The sequence below is a fragment of the Silene latifolia genome, chromosome 6 (genome assembly GCF_048544455.1).
Source record: "Silene latifolia isolate original U9 population chromosome 6, ASM4854445v1, whole genome shotgun sequence".
Lineage (NCBI taxonomy): Eukaryota > Viridiplantae > Streptophyta > Magnoliopsida > Caryophyllales > Caryophyllaceae > Silene > Silene latifolia.
Genome location: NC_133531.1, coordinates 1,807,224 through 1,819,754, shown reverse-complemented (window position 1 = coordinate 1,819,754; position 12,531 = coordinate 1,807,224). Strand labels below are relative to the sequence as shown.

The 12,531-nt window shown below is 46.2% G+C and overlaps 1 protein-coding gene across 1 annotated transcript; it reads right to left on the bottom strand.

Annotated features, from left to right (window-relative positions):
* Positions 1-916: 916 nt before the first annotated feature.
* Positions 917-3,058, bottom strand: LOC141658457 (cytosolic sulfotransferase 5-like). The gene is made up of 3 exons (XM_074465404.1): positions 2,937-3,058; positions 2,081-2,288; positions 917-1,793 (listed from the first exon to the last, which is right to left on the bottom strand). Exons 1-3 carry the CDS (start codon positions 3,021-3,023, stop codon positions 1,015-1,017), a joined length of 1,074 nt encoding a protein of 357 aa, XP_074321505.1. The 5' UTR covers positions 3,024-3,058; the 3' UTR covers positions 917-1,014.
* Between the last annotated feature and the right edge of the window lie 9,473 nt (positions 3,059-12,531).

The window sequence follows — 12,531 nt, the reverse complement described above, 5'->3', positions numbered from 1 at the left end:
GCAGTGACCCAAGATGTGTGAGTCTAGTGGAATTCCAGGGTAACCTCAAAGCCTCCTAAGGAGGAATTGCGAGGTCCTGGGTTCGATTCCCTAGATGAACACTTTCCTGGGGACCTGACGCCCGGAGAGGGAATAATCCCCGCGGGAAAAAACTCACATGGTACAGGCGCCTAGCAGGGTGGGGTCCTGTATCCGGGGAGGATCCAACCTCCTCGTCATCAAAAAAAAAAAAGATTTTGGCAGTGATTAAAAAATATGGAAAGATAATTTCGGAATGAATTTCCATTATATATATCGGTTTTTCTTAGAGCACACGTTAACTATACCTTATCTATCTAGTTTTCAACTATAATTAAGTACTCCTAATTAGTTTAGGAAAAAATTAAAAAATTACCTTATTTACGTTTTATTTTCTCACTTCCTTTTCTTAATAATTACTTGCTTTCCCATGTTTGTATTTTTATTCATACAATCCGCTTAGTAATACGTATTTAGTAAGTTTTTGTCAAACCTTAACTATGTCATAAGCACATTGCAATATATGGAGTAGGGCGGTAGGAATTTCGAACGTGAGACCTAATGTTGTTATTAACATAGGTCCGTAAGATCACTAATGAGTCCCAAAAACCGTGGGTTTAACATAGGTACAACCTACAATATATGATGTGTCTCCAAATTTCCGTGAAAAATACTACTCCGTACCTTAGAGGCTTAGAGTACTACTTAACCTGATACACCGCAAAATAAAATATGACAATAAATGACCGGGACAGAAGGAATATTAGAGATATATTAGGAAAAACGAGTACAATTACAATTGACAAATAGCTCACTGAAAGACGGACTTATATTTATTGATAAAATTTTATTAGAACAAAACAACAATAAAAAACGTTAACACTAAAACTTGGGAGAGACGGTCTTTCAATAAGTTATTGAAAGACCAGTCTTCCGTACAGAACCTCATTTTTCAACAAGAACACATTTCAAATTCACAAATCGAAACACTAGCAATCAACCAAGTTTGAACGATAAACCGGTACCCTCGAATTTTTCATTCATAAGTTTGTTCATCCTCTCGACCATGGAAGGAGTGAAATATCGAGTCCAATCACCTACTTCCCCTTTTCGAAAGTAACTCTTCTTCTCAAAATACTCGTTGATAACTCCGCTCTTATTAACCTCCATTTCTTTCAAGTTATTAATACTACAAAACTCGATTATTTCCTTAATGACACCCTCGCTTTCCTCTTGGGAAGAGAAGGGCACACCAACAAATCCAGCCAACTTCTTCAGCTCTACTATAGGATCGTCCTTTAAATCTTCGTACTTCAGAAACAACACTGTCTCAGGCTGTTCTAAACTCTGCTTCCAGTACTCAATAATATGCTCGAAGAAGGGCCCATGGCCCAATTTCCCTTCCATAAACTCCTCAAAACAATCCTCCATACTATATTCAACATCCACACCCCCCTTCTTCAACGCACTCGTGGTAAAGTACCAAAGCGACACAAGCGTGTCCATAGGGTTTCGACTCACATATATGACCTTACATTCCGAATCCTTGATGGATTTTGGAAGCGAGATGTAAGGTAAGTGAGTGTGAAAAAGCCTTGGTGAAGGAAGTTCACTAAGATGTTGAGGCCGAGGATAATCGAAGGCATTACCATAAACATCAATCTCTAGCCGGTAAACGAGTTCATGTGGATGATTATTAAGCAGAGGACTCTGCTTAATATCATATTTTTCGCGGTTAACCACCGAGAAAAGTAAGGATTTCAACCAGGTAGTGCCTGTTTCACAAATTAATTTTATAACGTAATTATACTCACTTTCATTCGTAAAGGATTTTTAAAATCTCACATGCATGTGACTTTTAAAAATTACTCCGTAGTACTTATTATGTTGTGTTAACTGTTAACCATACATTTTAGATCCAGAAAAGAAAACGTGAAGAATATGTTGAATATACTGAAAAGGTAAAATGTAAAGTATATGATGAATGAGAGGTAGTAAATAAATAAGGAACCTGACTTGGTTTAAATAGTGAGACTGTCTTATACAAGACTCATATATATACCTGTTTTAGGAAAGCTAGCGATGATGAGATCGGTGTCGCGAGCACAGAAGTGTGATTGAAAAGCAAGGATGCTTGCCATGTTATTGGAAAAGTTAGGACACCAGAAGCCTTGATAGTTGACTAGCTCAACTATGCCCTGTAATGTGGTTGTCTTTGGAAGGGATTGTACAAGACATTGGACTTCAGCTTCTTTAACCAGTAATTCATCCTGTGTTTCATCTTAATAATTACTTTACCGAATTGGTTTTACCCTAGTGATTAAGACGGAGGTCAGTACACGGGTTTAAATCCCCCTCCTCTATATATTTCCTCTCATCCACACCAAAGGTTATATTGACTTTATCACAGTTGTCGATCAGGTGCGTGAATATCCTTAATTACACAATATTAAAAATTATAAAATTTGATATTCTTATGACATTCATTACGATAAATCAAACAAAATCTCAAATGACTATTACCAGAGATTTTCTACAGTCATTAATAATGCCAAAAAATCGGTGTAACATTTGGTGTGGATGAGTGAGAGTATAAGTCAAATCAACATCCTTTCAATATAGTGAAAGGATTCAATTATGTGCAACTACACTAGTATATTTCATTTTTGTTTTTATATACGACGATTTGCATTTTCTGAGATAAACATTTGACTAATCTACAAAAATATGTATGTTCGAAAATTATAAAAATTATATCAATAAATTACTTACGAAAATGTCGTTCTCGTTCATATGACAATATATATGATAACATTTGAAACTTATATTTTGAAAAATATTGAAGAGAGAAGTAAGTGTCTCGAAATGTATATATAAAGAAACAGGGGGGTTGCTATTTAATTAGAGAAAAATATTACCAATGCCGAATCAACGGAAGGAGAGGCGGTATCCCGGCCGAGACCAGGGTCTTTGGGTGTCTCATTCTTCTCTTCACCATATGTCATTGCTCACAATTCACAACTACTACTATGTGTTCTTTGTTCTTTGCTTTTGTGGGAAACCTCAAGGTTATTGTAACATGTACTTAATTGTATAATATATAGCCTACTTGGAGCTGCATATTTAATTAATCCTTTCTCAAGTAAAGATAATTTTAAATAGGTGAACGGTCGTCTTTAATAGGAAATAAATATAATTGTTGGACATCAACCATCATCTTAAAGTTTTGGTTGAGAAGGTTCATCTATTAGCCTTATAATACTTAAGCGATGGTGGAGCGAGGAAGCTTGCAGGGGCACTTGTCCCCATTAAATAAAGAAAAATAATAATAATTTATAAACTTTTTTAAAGTTTCGCGTATAACATTACTTTTTTTAAGTTCCGCATAATAAAGTACCGTAGTAGTCCATTTTGCAATTCATTGTTATCTTGACTCTTGAGGCAAGTAGTACTTAAAATACTCTTCACAAAGAATAAAAAAATGCTTTTGTTCCGGGTTTAATTCCAGAGCAGATATTCGTTACCACTCGTAGCTTGTAGAATGATGTCCTTGGTTGGATCCTTCTTTCCTTAATTGTTCCTCTCGGCCTCTCCTGTAACAATGAACGAACTGAGGGCTTGGCTTTGTGCCAAGCGTACTCACTCCGACGCTCAAGTCAGTAAACTTAAGGGATAAGTTGTTACTTGGCTGAATGTATATTGTAGAGAGATAAGGAAGATTATACCAGATGAATAGTGTCTTTTTTAGGTTAAGTTCTGGATCCTTTCCTCAATGAAGGTTGAGGAGTATTTATAGACCTTCACCTTTTGTCACGTAGTGGCCAAGTGGCCAAGTGGCTAGCAGGTGGAAAGACTGATCTACCCCTCGGCCGAGGGACCTGTGGCAGGCCGGCGGGCCCTGTTGACTCACCGTCGAGGGGTCTTGGATATGAGTACGCGGGTATGTGCCCCGGCTGGCAAGTTGCCATGCCGAGACCAGTGACAGTAGATGGGCTGATCGGCTAGGCTATCTAAGCCGTTGACTTGTTTGTGGATATCTTTGACCTTGCTCAATATGTTGACTTGGTCGGATGCGAAATATGCCCCATCAATTTGCCCCCAGCGTAGTCTATGCCGTGGTATGGGCTCCGATGTACGTTTGAGCGTATATTCTGCGCAAGTAATTTGTAAAAAAATTTCTGCATCGGCTTCTTCTGCGGCGGCTTCTTTTACCTCGGCCTGGTCTTTCTTAGGCCGTACCATATCCCCCCTCCACATGGATGTGTAAAGGGCATCCAATGTGGAAAATAAAGTGACGCTGGCCGAGACCAGGGTTGAGTGTGCCGGTTGTTTTTGATTGCCCCCGACCGGCGCTACCTAGCTTGGTTGATCATGTGGCCGGCGGAGAACAGATGCTTGGGAAATTGTTGAGGAAGGTGAATAGGCGGAGAGATGTGAATGGGCGTGTTGAAGACGTTTGGTCACTGTTGCATTGATTGACGTCCAACTGTTGCAACGATTGACATCCCGTGGTTGCATGTCCGACACGTGTCTGCACGCTGATTGGTTGACGCTTCATGGGCTGTTCGCTGATTGGTCCTTCTTTATGGGCTTTTCCCTATAAATAGGGCAGTTATTCCGTGAAATTGGCCACCAATTTCATTCTCCAAAATTTTTCCTCTCTAAACTTTCAAGGGCTTCTTTGTCTTCTAATTTTCAGAGTTGTTACTCCGGCGAGTGTTTTTCTTCAAGGTAAACAAACAAATTTCTTCACTTCTTAACTTGGTAAATTTTTACTGTAAACATGTCTTCTGCTGATGCCGGGACTAGCAAACCGGCGCGGGGGGGTTCCCCGTCGCGTCTTGATGAGGAGGAGAAGTTGGACGCCCTCCTGATAAGGCCTGGGGGCCCTAGGTCTCCTTCTCCTGAAGTTGATCCTCGAATTTTGGAGGAATGGGAGGATGACGATGATGTCGATGATGACGCAGATGATTTTGGTGATGATGCTGAAAAGGCTCGTCCCAAAGAGGGGAGGCAGTACGTTATGGATCACGGTGACGTCTGTAAGGTACGCGTTGACCGTGCTTGGACCCATAAGTTAGCCAGTTGTTCCGGCGAGACATTGTTCGAGGGCCATTTCTTCTTTGGCAGGGGATACAAAATTGTTATCCCTGAGGAGGGTCAAACCGTCTGTTGCCCTCCACCGGGCTACACCGGCGTATACATGCGGCACTTGGAGTACGGGCTCCGGTTTCCGCTGAATGAGTATGTTATGGCCATTATTAAGGCCATGAACGTTGCCGTTGCCCAACTGCACCCGTTGGCCGTGAGGACCATAGTCGGCTTTGTCTGGCTTTGTCTCTTCAAGGGGGAGGCCCCGACGGTGAATTTATTCCGCCGGCTTCATTATCTCCGGCCGTCGATCTCTGGCCGCGTCGGATGGTACAGTGTGCACATGGAGAAGGGTTATGTCTCTGTTGACAAACTTACTTCTTGCAAGGATTGGAGAGATCGGTGGGTGTACGTTAAGGTGCCGGATGACTATCCGCTGCCCCGCTCTTTTCAGCACCGAGTGAATTTGCGGTGTGAGACTAAGGCGGAACATGACAGATGGGTCACCCGGAAAAAGCTCAAGATGGATGCCAGCAAGGTCCTTCTTAAAGAGGATGAGAAGCTGGCGATGAGGCTTTTTGAGGCGGACAAGGGTGGGGTGCCGAAAAGATGGATTCCCCCAACGCAGATCATTCTACAGGATGAGCCGCTCTGCCATGTCGGCCTCATACCGGCCCTAGCACAGGGTGAGTGGGGTCGGTGTGAGGCCCATCACCGCTCTCAATGTTCCTGTTTTTCGAACTTCGATTTATTTCTTCTACTTAATTCTTGCTTTGTTTCCTTCGCGAGACCACTTTGGACCGGACTTGTGCGAGGATATCCTCCGGAGGATGGGCCGCACAAAGACAAAACCGTTGCTAACTTGCATCCCAAGGCTCGACCCATGACCGCAGGGGCGTCGCCGAATGATCTCATGGATCGCGGTGAAAAGCTTGAATGTGGTGGAGGCCCAGGCGAAGGTTGTTAGTAACATGCCGCGCCATACGCGAAAAACAAAGCCTTCGGCGGTGATGGCGTCGACATCGGCTCCGCCTTCCATCCCCCCTGTTCAGAAGGAGACGGTGGAGATCGTTTATATCTCCAATGGGGATGACTCCGATGAGGAGGAGGGGTCTCCCCTTGTCCGTAAAAGAAAGCAGACAGCCTTTACCGCTGCCGTTGCTTCTGCTGCTGACGAGGAAATGCGCCCTTCGGCCAAGAAGGCCAAGCACGGTATTGATCTATCCGGTGGCTCAGATTTAGCCGGTTCATCAGGCGCTGCTGATGACAGGCTCTTCGGCATGCCTATGTATGTTGATACTGATGCTTTTTTTTTTTTTTGTAGATCAGCCGCTGTCGGCCGCCGCTCTTGTTGAGCAGCAAACGGAGGAGAACCCCGCGCAGGCTGGTGATCATAACGTCGCCATTGACTCTTCATCCCAGAAGGTTTCCCTTTCCCGACCGCAGGCTGGTGATCGAAACGTCGCCACTGGCTCTTCATCCCAGAAGGCTTCCCCCTCTCAGCTTGTAGCGGAAAGCGCGAGGTTGATCAAGAGACTGGCGAGGTGGAACGAGCTGACCGGTGCTCGTATCATGGAGCAGGAGAAGGCCGTGGCTCAATCCGCTTTTGAGCTTAATGCCACTAAGAAGGTGGCCGCGAAGGCGAAGCTGGATCTTCTCAATGAGCAGAGGCTTAGGGGGGAGGCTGAGAAAGCACTCTTGGGCGAGAAAGCTCGGGAGGACGCCGAAAAGGAGGTCCTTCTTGAGAGAGCCAAGGCCGAGGCTGCTGCGGCCGAGTTGAAAAGTCTCTTGGCGAAGTGTGACCTTGTTCAGAGGCACGCCGACCTTTATCTCCAGCAGAGGAATGAATTCAGGGAATGGTTTCAGATCCAGGGGAAGGTGATTCGGAGCAAGGAGGCCATCATCAGGCAAAAGGAGGACGACATTGAGATGCTCCAAACCGACATGCTCCCTAACATGTGCTCCGAATTCCGGGATCTGGCCGAAGCAGCTGCCAGGGAAGTAATTGAGGAGCTCTTTCCTCTTGATGGTTTCTTTCCGTGGGGCAGATTCAACGAGCTGTTTGACGACAAGCTCGAAGCTAAGGAGAAAGCCGTGGAGGAGAAGGCCAAGGAGGCGGTGAGGGTGAAGATAGAGAAAGAGGCGGCCGAGGAGGCAGCAGCTCTTGCTGAGAAGGCTAAGGCGGCCAAGGAGGAAGCCGAGAGAATGAGGGCAGCTGAGGAGGCCGAGGCTAAGGCTGAGGCTGCTAGGGAAACTGCTGGGTTGCCCATCGAAGAAGATGATGCTACCGCTGCTGATGGCGAGCAGCAACAGACATAGGGAGATGATATCTGTAACCTTTTGCCTTTCCTTTCTTTGTATTTTGTACAACTTCGGTAGGTGGTCTTTTGGCTTAATCCTTATGGGGACGGCCGTCGTTTGCATTTCTTGTAGTTTGTTGAACATATTTAATAAGAGCTCGTTTCTTCTGCCTCCGGCTTGGCCGAGGTCTTTACCTCATTCCTTTTTCTTGTGCTAATAGTTGAGCGTCTCAATCTGTACTTAACGTTTTCACTATGTCTCTGGCTCGGCCGAGGTCTGTTCTCGTCCCTGTCTGAGTTTTTCTCATGTTATTAATTGGGCGTCTCCTTTGTTTCCGCCTTGGCTTGGCCGAGGCAGTCTAGAGTGCGTTCCTCAACTGTGTAACGCTTCTAAGGCGTTTTGATCGCTTTGCGAGTATCAACTGCGCTGGTCGTGACCGTCGAGGTGTTTGTTTCCTGAGGGTGATTGCCATTCTTGCCGGTGTGACGGTGTCAAACCTCTTGATGGAGACTGCCGTGGCGTCTACCACTTGGAGTGACTGCGACGGCGTTAAACCTCTTGGGGTGACTGCCGTGGCGTCTACTACTTGGGGTGACTGCGACGGCGCCTACTTCTTGATGGAGACTACCGTGGCGTCTACCACTTGGAGTGACTGCGACGGCGTCAAACCTCTTGGGGTGACTACCGTGGCGTCTACTACTTGGGGTGACTGCGACGGTGCCTACTTCTTGATGGAGACTGCCGTGGCGTCTACCACTTGGAGTGACTGCGACGGCGTCAAACCTCTTGGGGTGACTGCCGTGGCGTCTACTACTTGGGGTGACTGCGACGGCGCCTACTTCTTGATGGAGACTGCCGTTCTTGTCGGTATGACAGTGTGAGCCGACGTCTGCTTACTAATAAAGACTGCCGCTCTTGTCGGTATGACAGTGCGAGCCGGCGTCTGCTGCTTCCTAGTGACTATGGGGAAAATGAACATTTTGATGGAAGACTTGGACGATTTTTCATTAGATAAAAACATGCGTCGGGGTGCCCACAGCTGTTTTGGACACCTCCGCCGCTACATAGAGTTTTCCCGAGATTACCAGCGTCCTAATGGCTCATCAAAAGCACACCTTCCCAGTCAGCCGCTAGTTACATCCATGAGGTCGCCCTTCTGTTGTAAGGATAGACTTTTCCCTTTCTCTGATTTCTTCGCCACTTTGAGGGATTGCATGTTGCATCCTCTGGCAGCTATCTGGACGTTGACCACTTCGTCTTTCTCGTCCTTGGAGACAAGCTTATGCGCTTCCCCCCGGTCCGAGACATACATCAGTGTTAGGGCCCGGATGGACATCACCGCGTCGGCCTCGCTCAGAGTGACTCGGCCTATGAGAACATTGTAGGCGGACGAGCCGTCAATGACCACGAACTCGGCTAGGACATTCTTAGCCGCCTTCCCTTCGCCGAACATCACCGGGAGTCTGATTGACCCCAGTGGTACCAGGCCGGCCCCAGAGAAGCTGTATAGTGGGTTGGTGCAGGGGCTTAAGTCCTTGACTTTCAGGCCGAGGCTGAGGAAGCACTCCCTGAACATGATGTTCGTGTACGCGCCTGTGTCAATCAGGCACCTCTTGACCAGGTGGTTGGATATGTCCAAATTGACTACAAGTGGGTCGCTGTGAGGAGCGATGACTCCTTCGTAGTCCTTCCTTCCAATGGTCATATCGGGGATGTTGGAAGCGGGGATCGCTGTGTTGGGCACAAAGTTGATGGCCTGATATAGCTCGTTCAGGTGTCGTTTGTGCCCGTGAGCGGACCCTCCGTTCTCGTTGCCCCCGATGACAACATGGATCACTCCTATTCGTTCGAAGACGGATTTCTTACCTGAACTGCCGGCGTCAGTCTTTTGGCCTTTGGCGACGTACTTGTCGAGGCTCCCCTTCCGGATCAGCTCTTCGATGGCATTCTTCAGATGTCGGCAGTCGTTGGTTAAATGGCCGGTGTGGCCGTGGTACTCACAGTCCTGGCTCGTGTCACCGTCACTTTTTGGCTTGGGGGGTCTCTCCCACCTCTGGCCCTCGTTTTTGCTCAGGGCGAAGACTTCGGCGGCTGATACGACGAGAGGGGTCTTATCATTATACCGCCTCTGGTGGTACGTTCCTGAACTCCACCCGGCGCCCGCCGAGTCCTGTTTCCTGGCAGACTTGTCCGACCGTGACCTATTATTCTCACGGCGTCTTTCATCGGACCGTGACCCGTTGTTATCACGGCGTCTTTCATCCGGGTTGTCCTCCCGGGCTCTTCTTTTTCGAGTGCTCGGCCTCGGCGGGCCTACCCGGTCTTGTGATAGTCCTCTACCTTGATGGCCTGGTCGGCCATCTTCCTAGCGGCGTCAAGCCCGGGCCTCCGCACTTGATGAGCTCATTTTTTAGGTCTCCCCGGGAGGCCTTTCATCGCGCGAAAGCCGCGCCAGATTCGGGATTAATTTCTCGAATCTGCTGGACCTTTCCGTCGAACCTCTTCACATAGCTTCGTAGAGACTCGCCCCCTCCTGCTTGATAGTTAGGAGGTCCGACGTCTCCACGGCCCTCCTCTTATTGCAAGAGTCTTGGGCGAAAGGCGTCCCTTAGGTCGGCGTAATAGTATACCGAGCCGTCGGGAAGCCCCTTGTACCAACTTTGAGCCATCCCATGTAGAGTTGTTGGGAAAACGCGGCACCAGACCTCATCGGGCTGCTCCCATACCGACATGTAAGACTCGAAAGCCTCGGCGTGGTCGGCTGGATCACTTTCCCCTTTGTATGATATGGGTGGCAACTTGAGCTTAGTTGGCACTGGACTTCTAGGACGTAGGCGCCGAGGGGTCGTCGACCACGTGTCGAACGACACGCGGCGATCGGCTCCTCGCATTCCTAATCCGGCTCCTCTCCTCGTAACGGGAAGGACTCCTTCTTCGACTTGGACTTCTTCTCCAACTCTGCTGAGTCGGACTCCTCTGGCTCCTTTGGGGTAAGCCTCGTTCGTGCTGCGGGGACGCTGTCCTCCCGTGAGTGCGGGAAGGACTCAGTCTACCACGCCCACTTTGGGCTCCCCCCCGTCTTGACCGGGTCGGCTTCTCCTAGTGCTCCGTTCAAATTTATCGGAGTCACATTTCGGCCCTGGTCTCCCGGTTTCCGCCGCTCTTGTCGGCGTGACGGTGTGAGCAAAGCGTATTACCAATTAGGTCCAAGAGCATTTTCGGTTTGCTACGTCAACCACATGTCCCATGATGGTGACCTGGTTGTGACAACGGTGTGTCGGTATTATTGACATCCCGAACTCCGGTTGGATTACTCCGCCGGTGGAGGGCTGCACGACTCCAGAATTGTTGAAGGTATCATCTTGGTAGAGTGCGGTTTCGTCGGTCACGACTGCGTCTAGTTGTTTTGACATCTTCTTAGCTTTTTGGGTGGGTTTTTGTTTTTGTTTGGGAATGAATGTGACTAGCTTCTAGTAGCGATTTCCCCACAGACGGCGCCAATTGTTCCGGGTTTAATTCCAGAGCAGATATTCGTTACCACTCGTAGCTTGTAGAATGATGTCCTTGGTTGGATCCTTCTTTCCTTAATTGTTCCTCTCGGCCTCTCCTGCAACAATGAACGAACTGAGGGCTTGGCTTTGTGCCAAGCGTACTCACTCCGACGCTCAAGTCAGTAAACTTAAGGGATAAGTTGTTACTTGGCTGAATGTATATTGTAGAGAGATAAGGAAGATTATATCAGATGAATAGTGTCTTTTTTAGGTTAAGTTCTGGATCCTTTCCTCAATGAAGGTTGAGGAGTATTTATAGACCTTCACCTTTTGTCACGTAGTGGCCAAGTGGCCAAGTGGCTAGCAGGTGGAAAGACTGATCTACCCCTCGGCCGAGGGACCTGTGGCAGGCCGGCGGGCCCTGTTGACTCACCGCCGAGGGGTCTTGGATATGAGTACGCGGGTATGTGCCCCTGCAAGTTGCCATGCCGAGACCAGTGACAGTAGATGGGATTTGGCTCGACGGCTAGGCTATCTAAGCCGTTGACTTGCTGTGGATATCTTTGACCTTGCTCAATATGTTGACTTGGTCAGCGGTGCAGAATATGCCCCATCAGCTTTGATTTTGGCGCTTTGCTCGAAAAATTGCCACAAGACTATTACAACAGATAAGATTCTCGAAGAAATATATTCTATTTATAATTTTTTGTCCGAAATATTTGAGTTTAGAATTAGAAATTAGCTATATCGCTGCGTTAAAGATCAAACATTTCTATCTTCGTTTCATACAATGTGCAATTGTGCATATTTTATAAACACGAAGTCTTGTTTGTGACGTCTCATAACCCTTTTTCCTTATCACAAGCCTCTGGCGATCAAAAATATAAATTTGTGTTTTATGATATGGCAATTTCTCACTCTGAGGGATGTAGCAAGTTTACTACGATCCGAAAGTTTCGGGTTTTTGGCTAATGTTATTGGGTTCAGACCTGCAAAGTGCAAACATAGGAAAGAAGAGAAAGAAATAATTAAAGAAAGAACATTAACACAACAAACGAATCTTGCACGTGAATTTTGGAATTCAAGGAATATTATGTTATCAAACGTAAATAAACAAATGAATCGGAGGAATTACCTAATAATAATTCAGAGGGAGTATTATACAACTGGTTGTATATACAACTAATTCAATATAGTTGACCTTTATTATAAAGTTATCGAGCTCTATTGAAAAAGTTATCGAGCTATGATACAAAGATATTGAGTTTAACAGAATAATTATTAAACTCAATAACTTCGTAAAATAGCTCAATAACTTGTAAGATAGCTCAACAACTTGTAAGATAGCTCAACAACTTTGAGACGGTTGTACAATGCTACTATACAACTGGTTGTAAGATAGTATTCGTGATAATAATCACGCATTCACGGAGAAGAACAACACAAATTGAGAAAACAGTCCCAGCTTTAAAAAAAAAACTAACACAGTTTTATTAATCAGATGCGAATTCCTTAATACTCTAAAATAGACACATATCGTAACAAAAAAAACTTATTCACCTACATTGACTAGAAAACCCTTTTTTAAAAAAAAAAAAAAAAAAAAAAAAAAAAAAAAAAAAAAAACTCA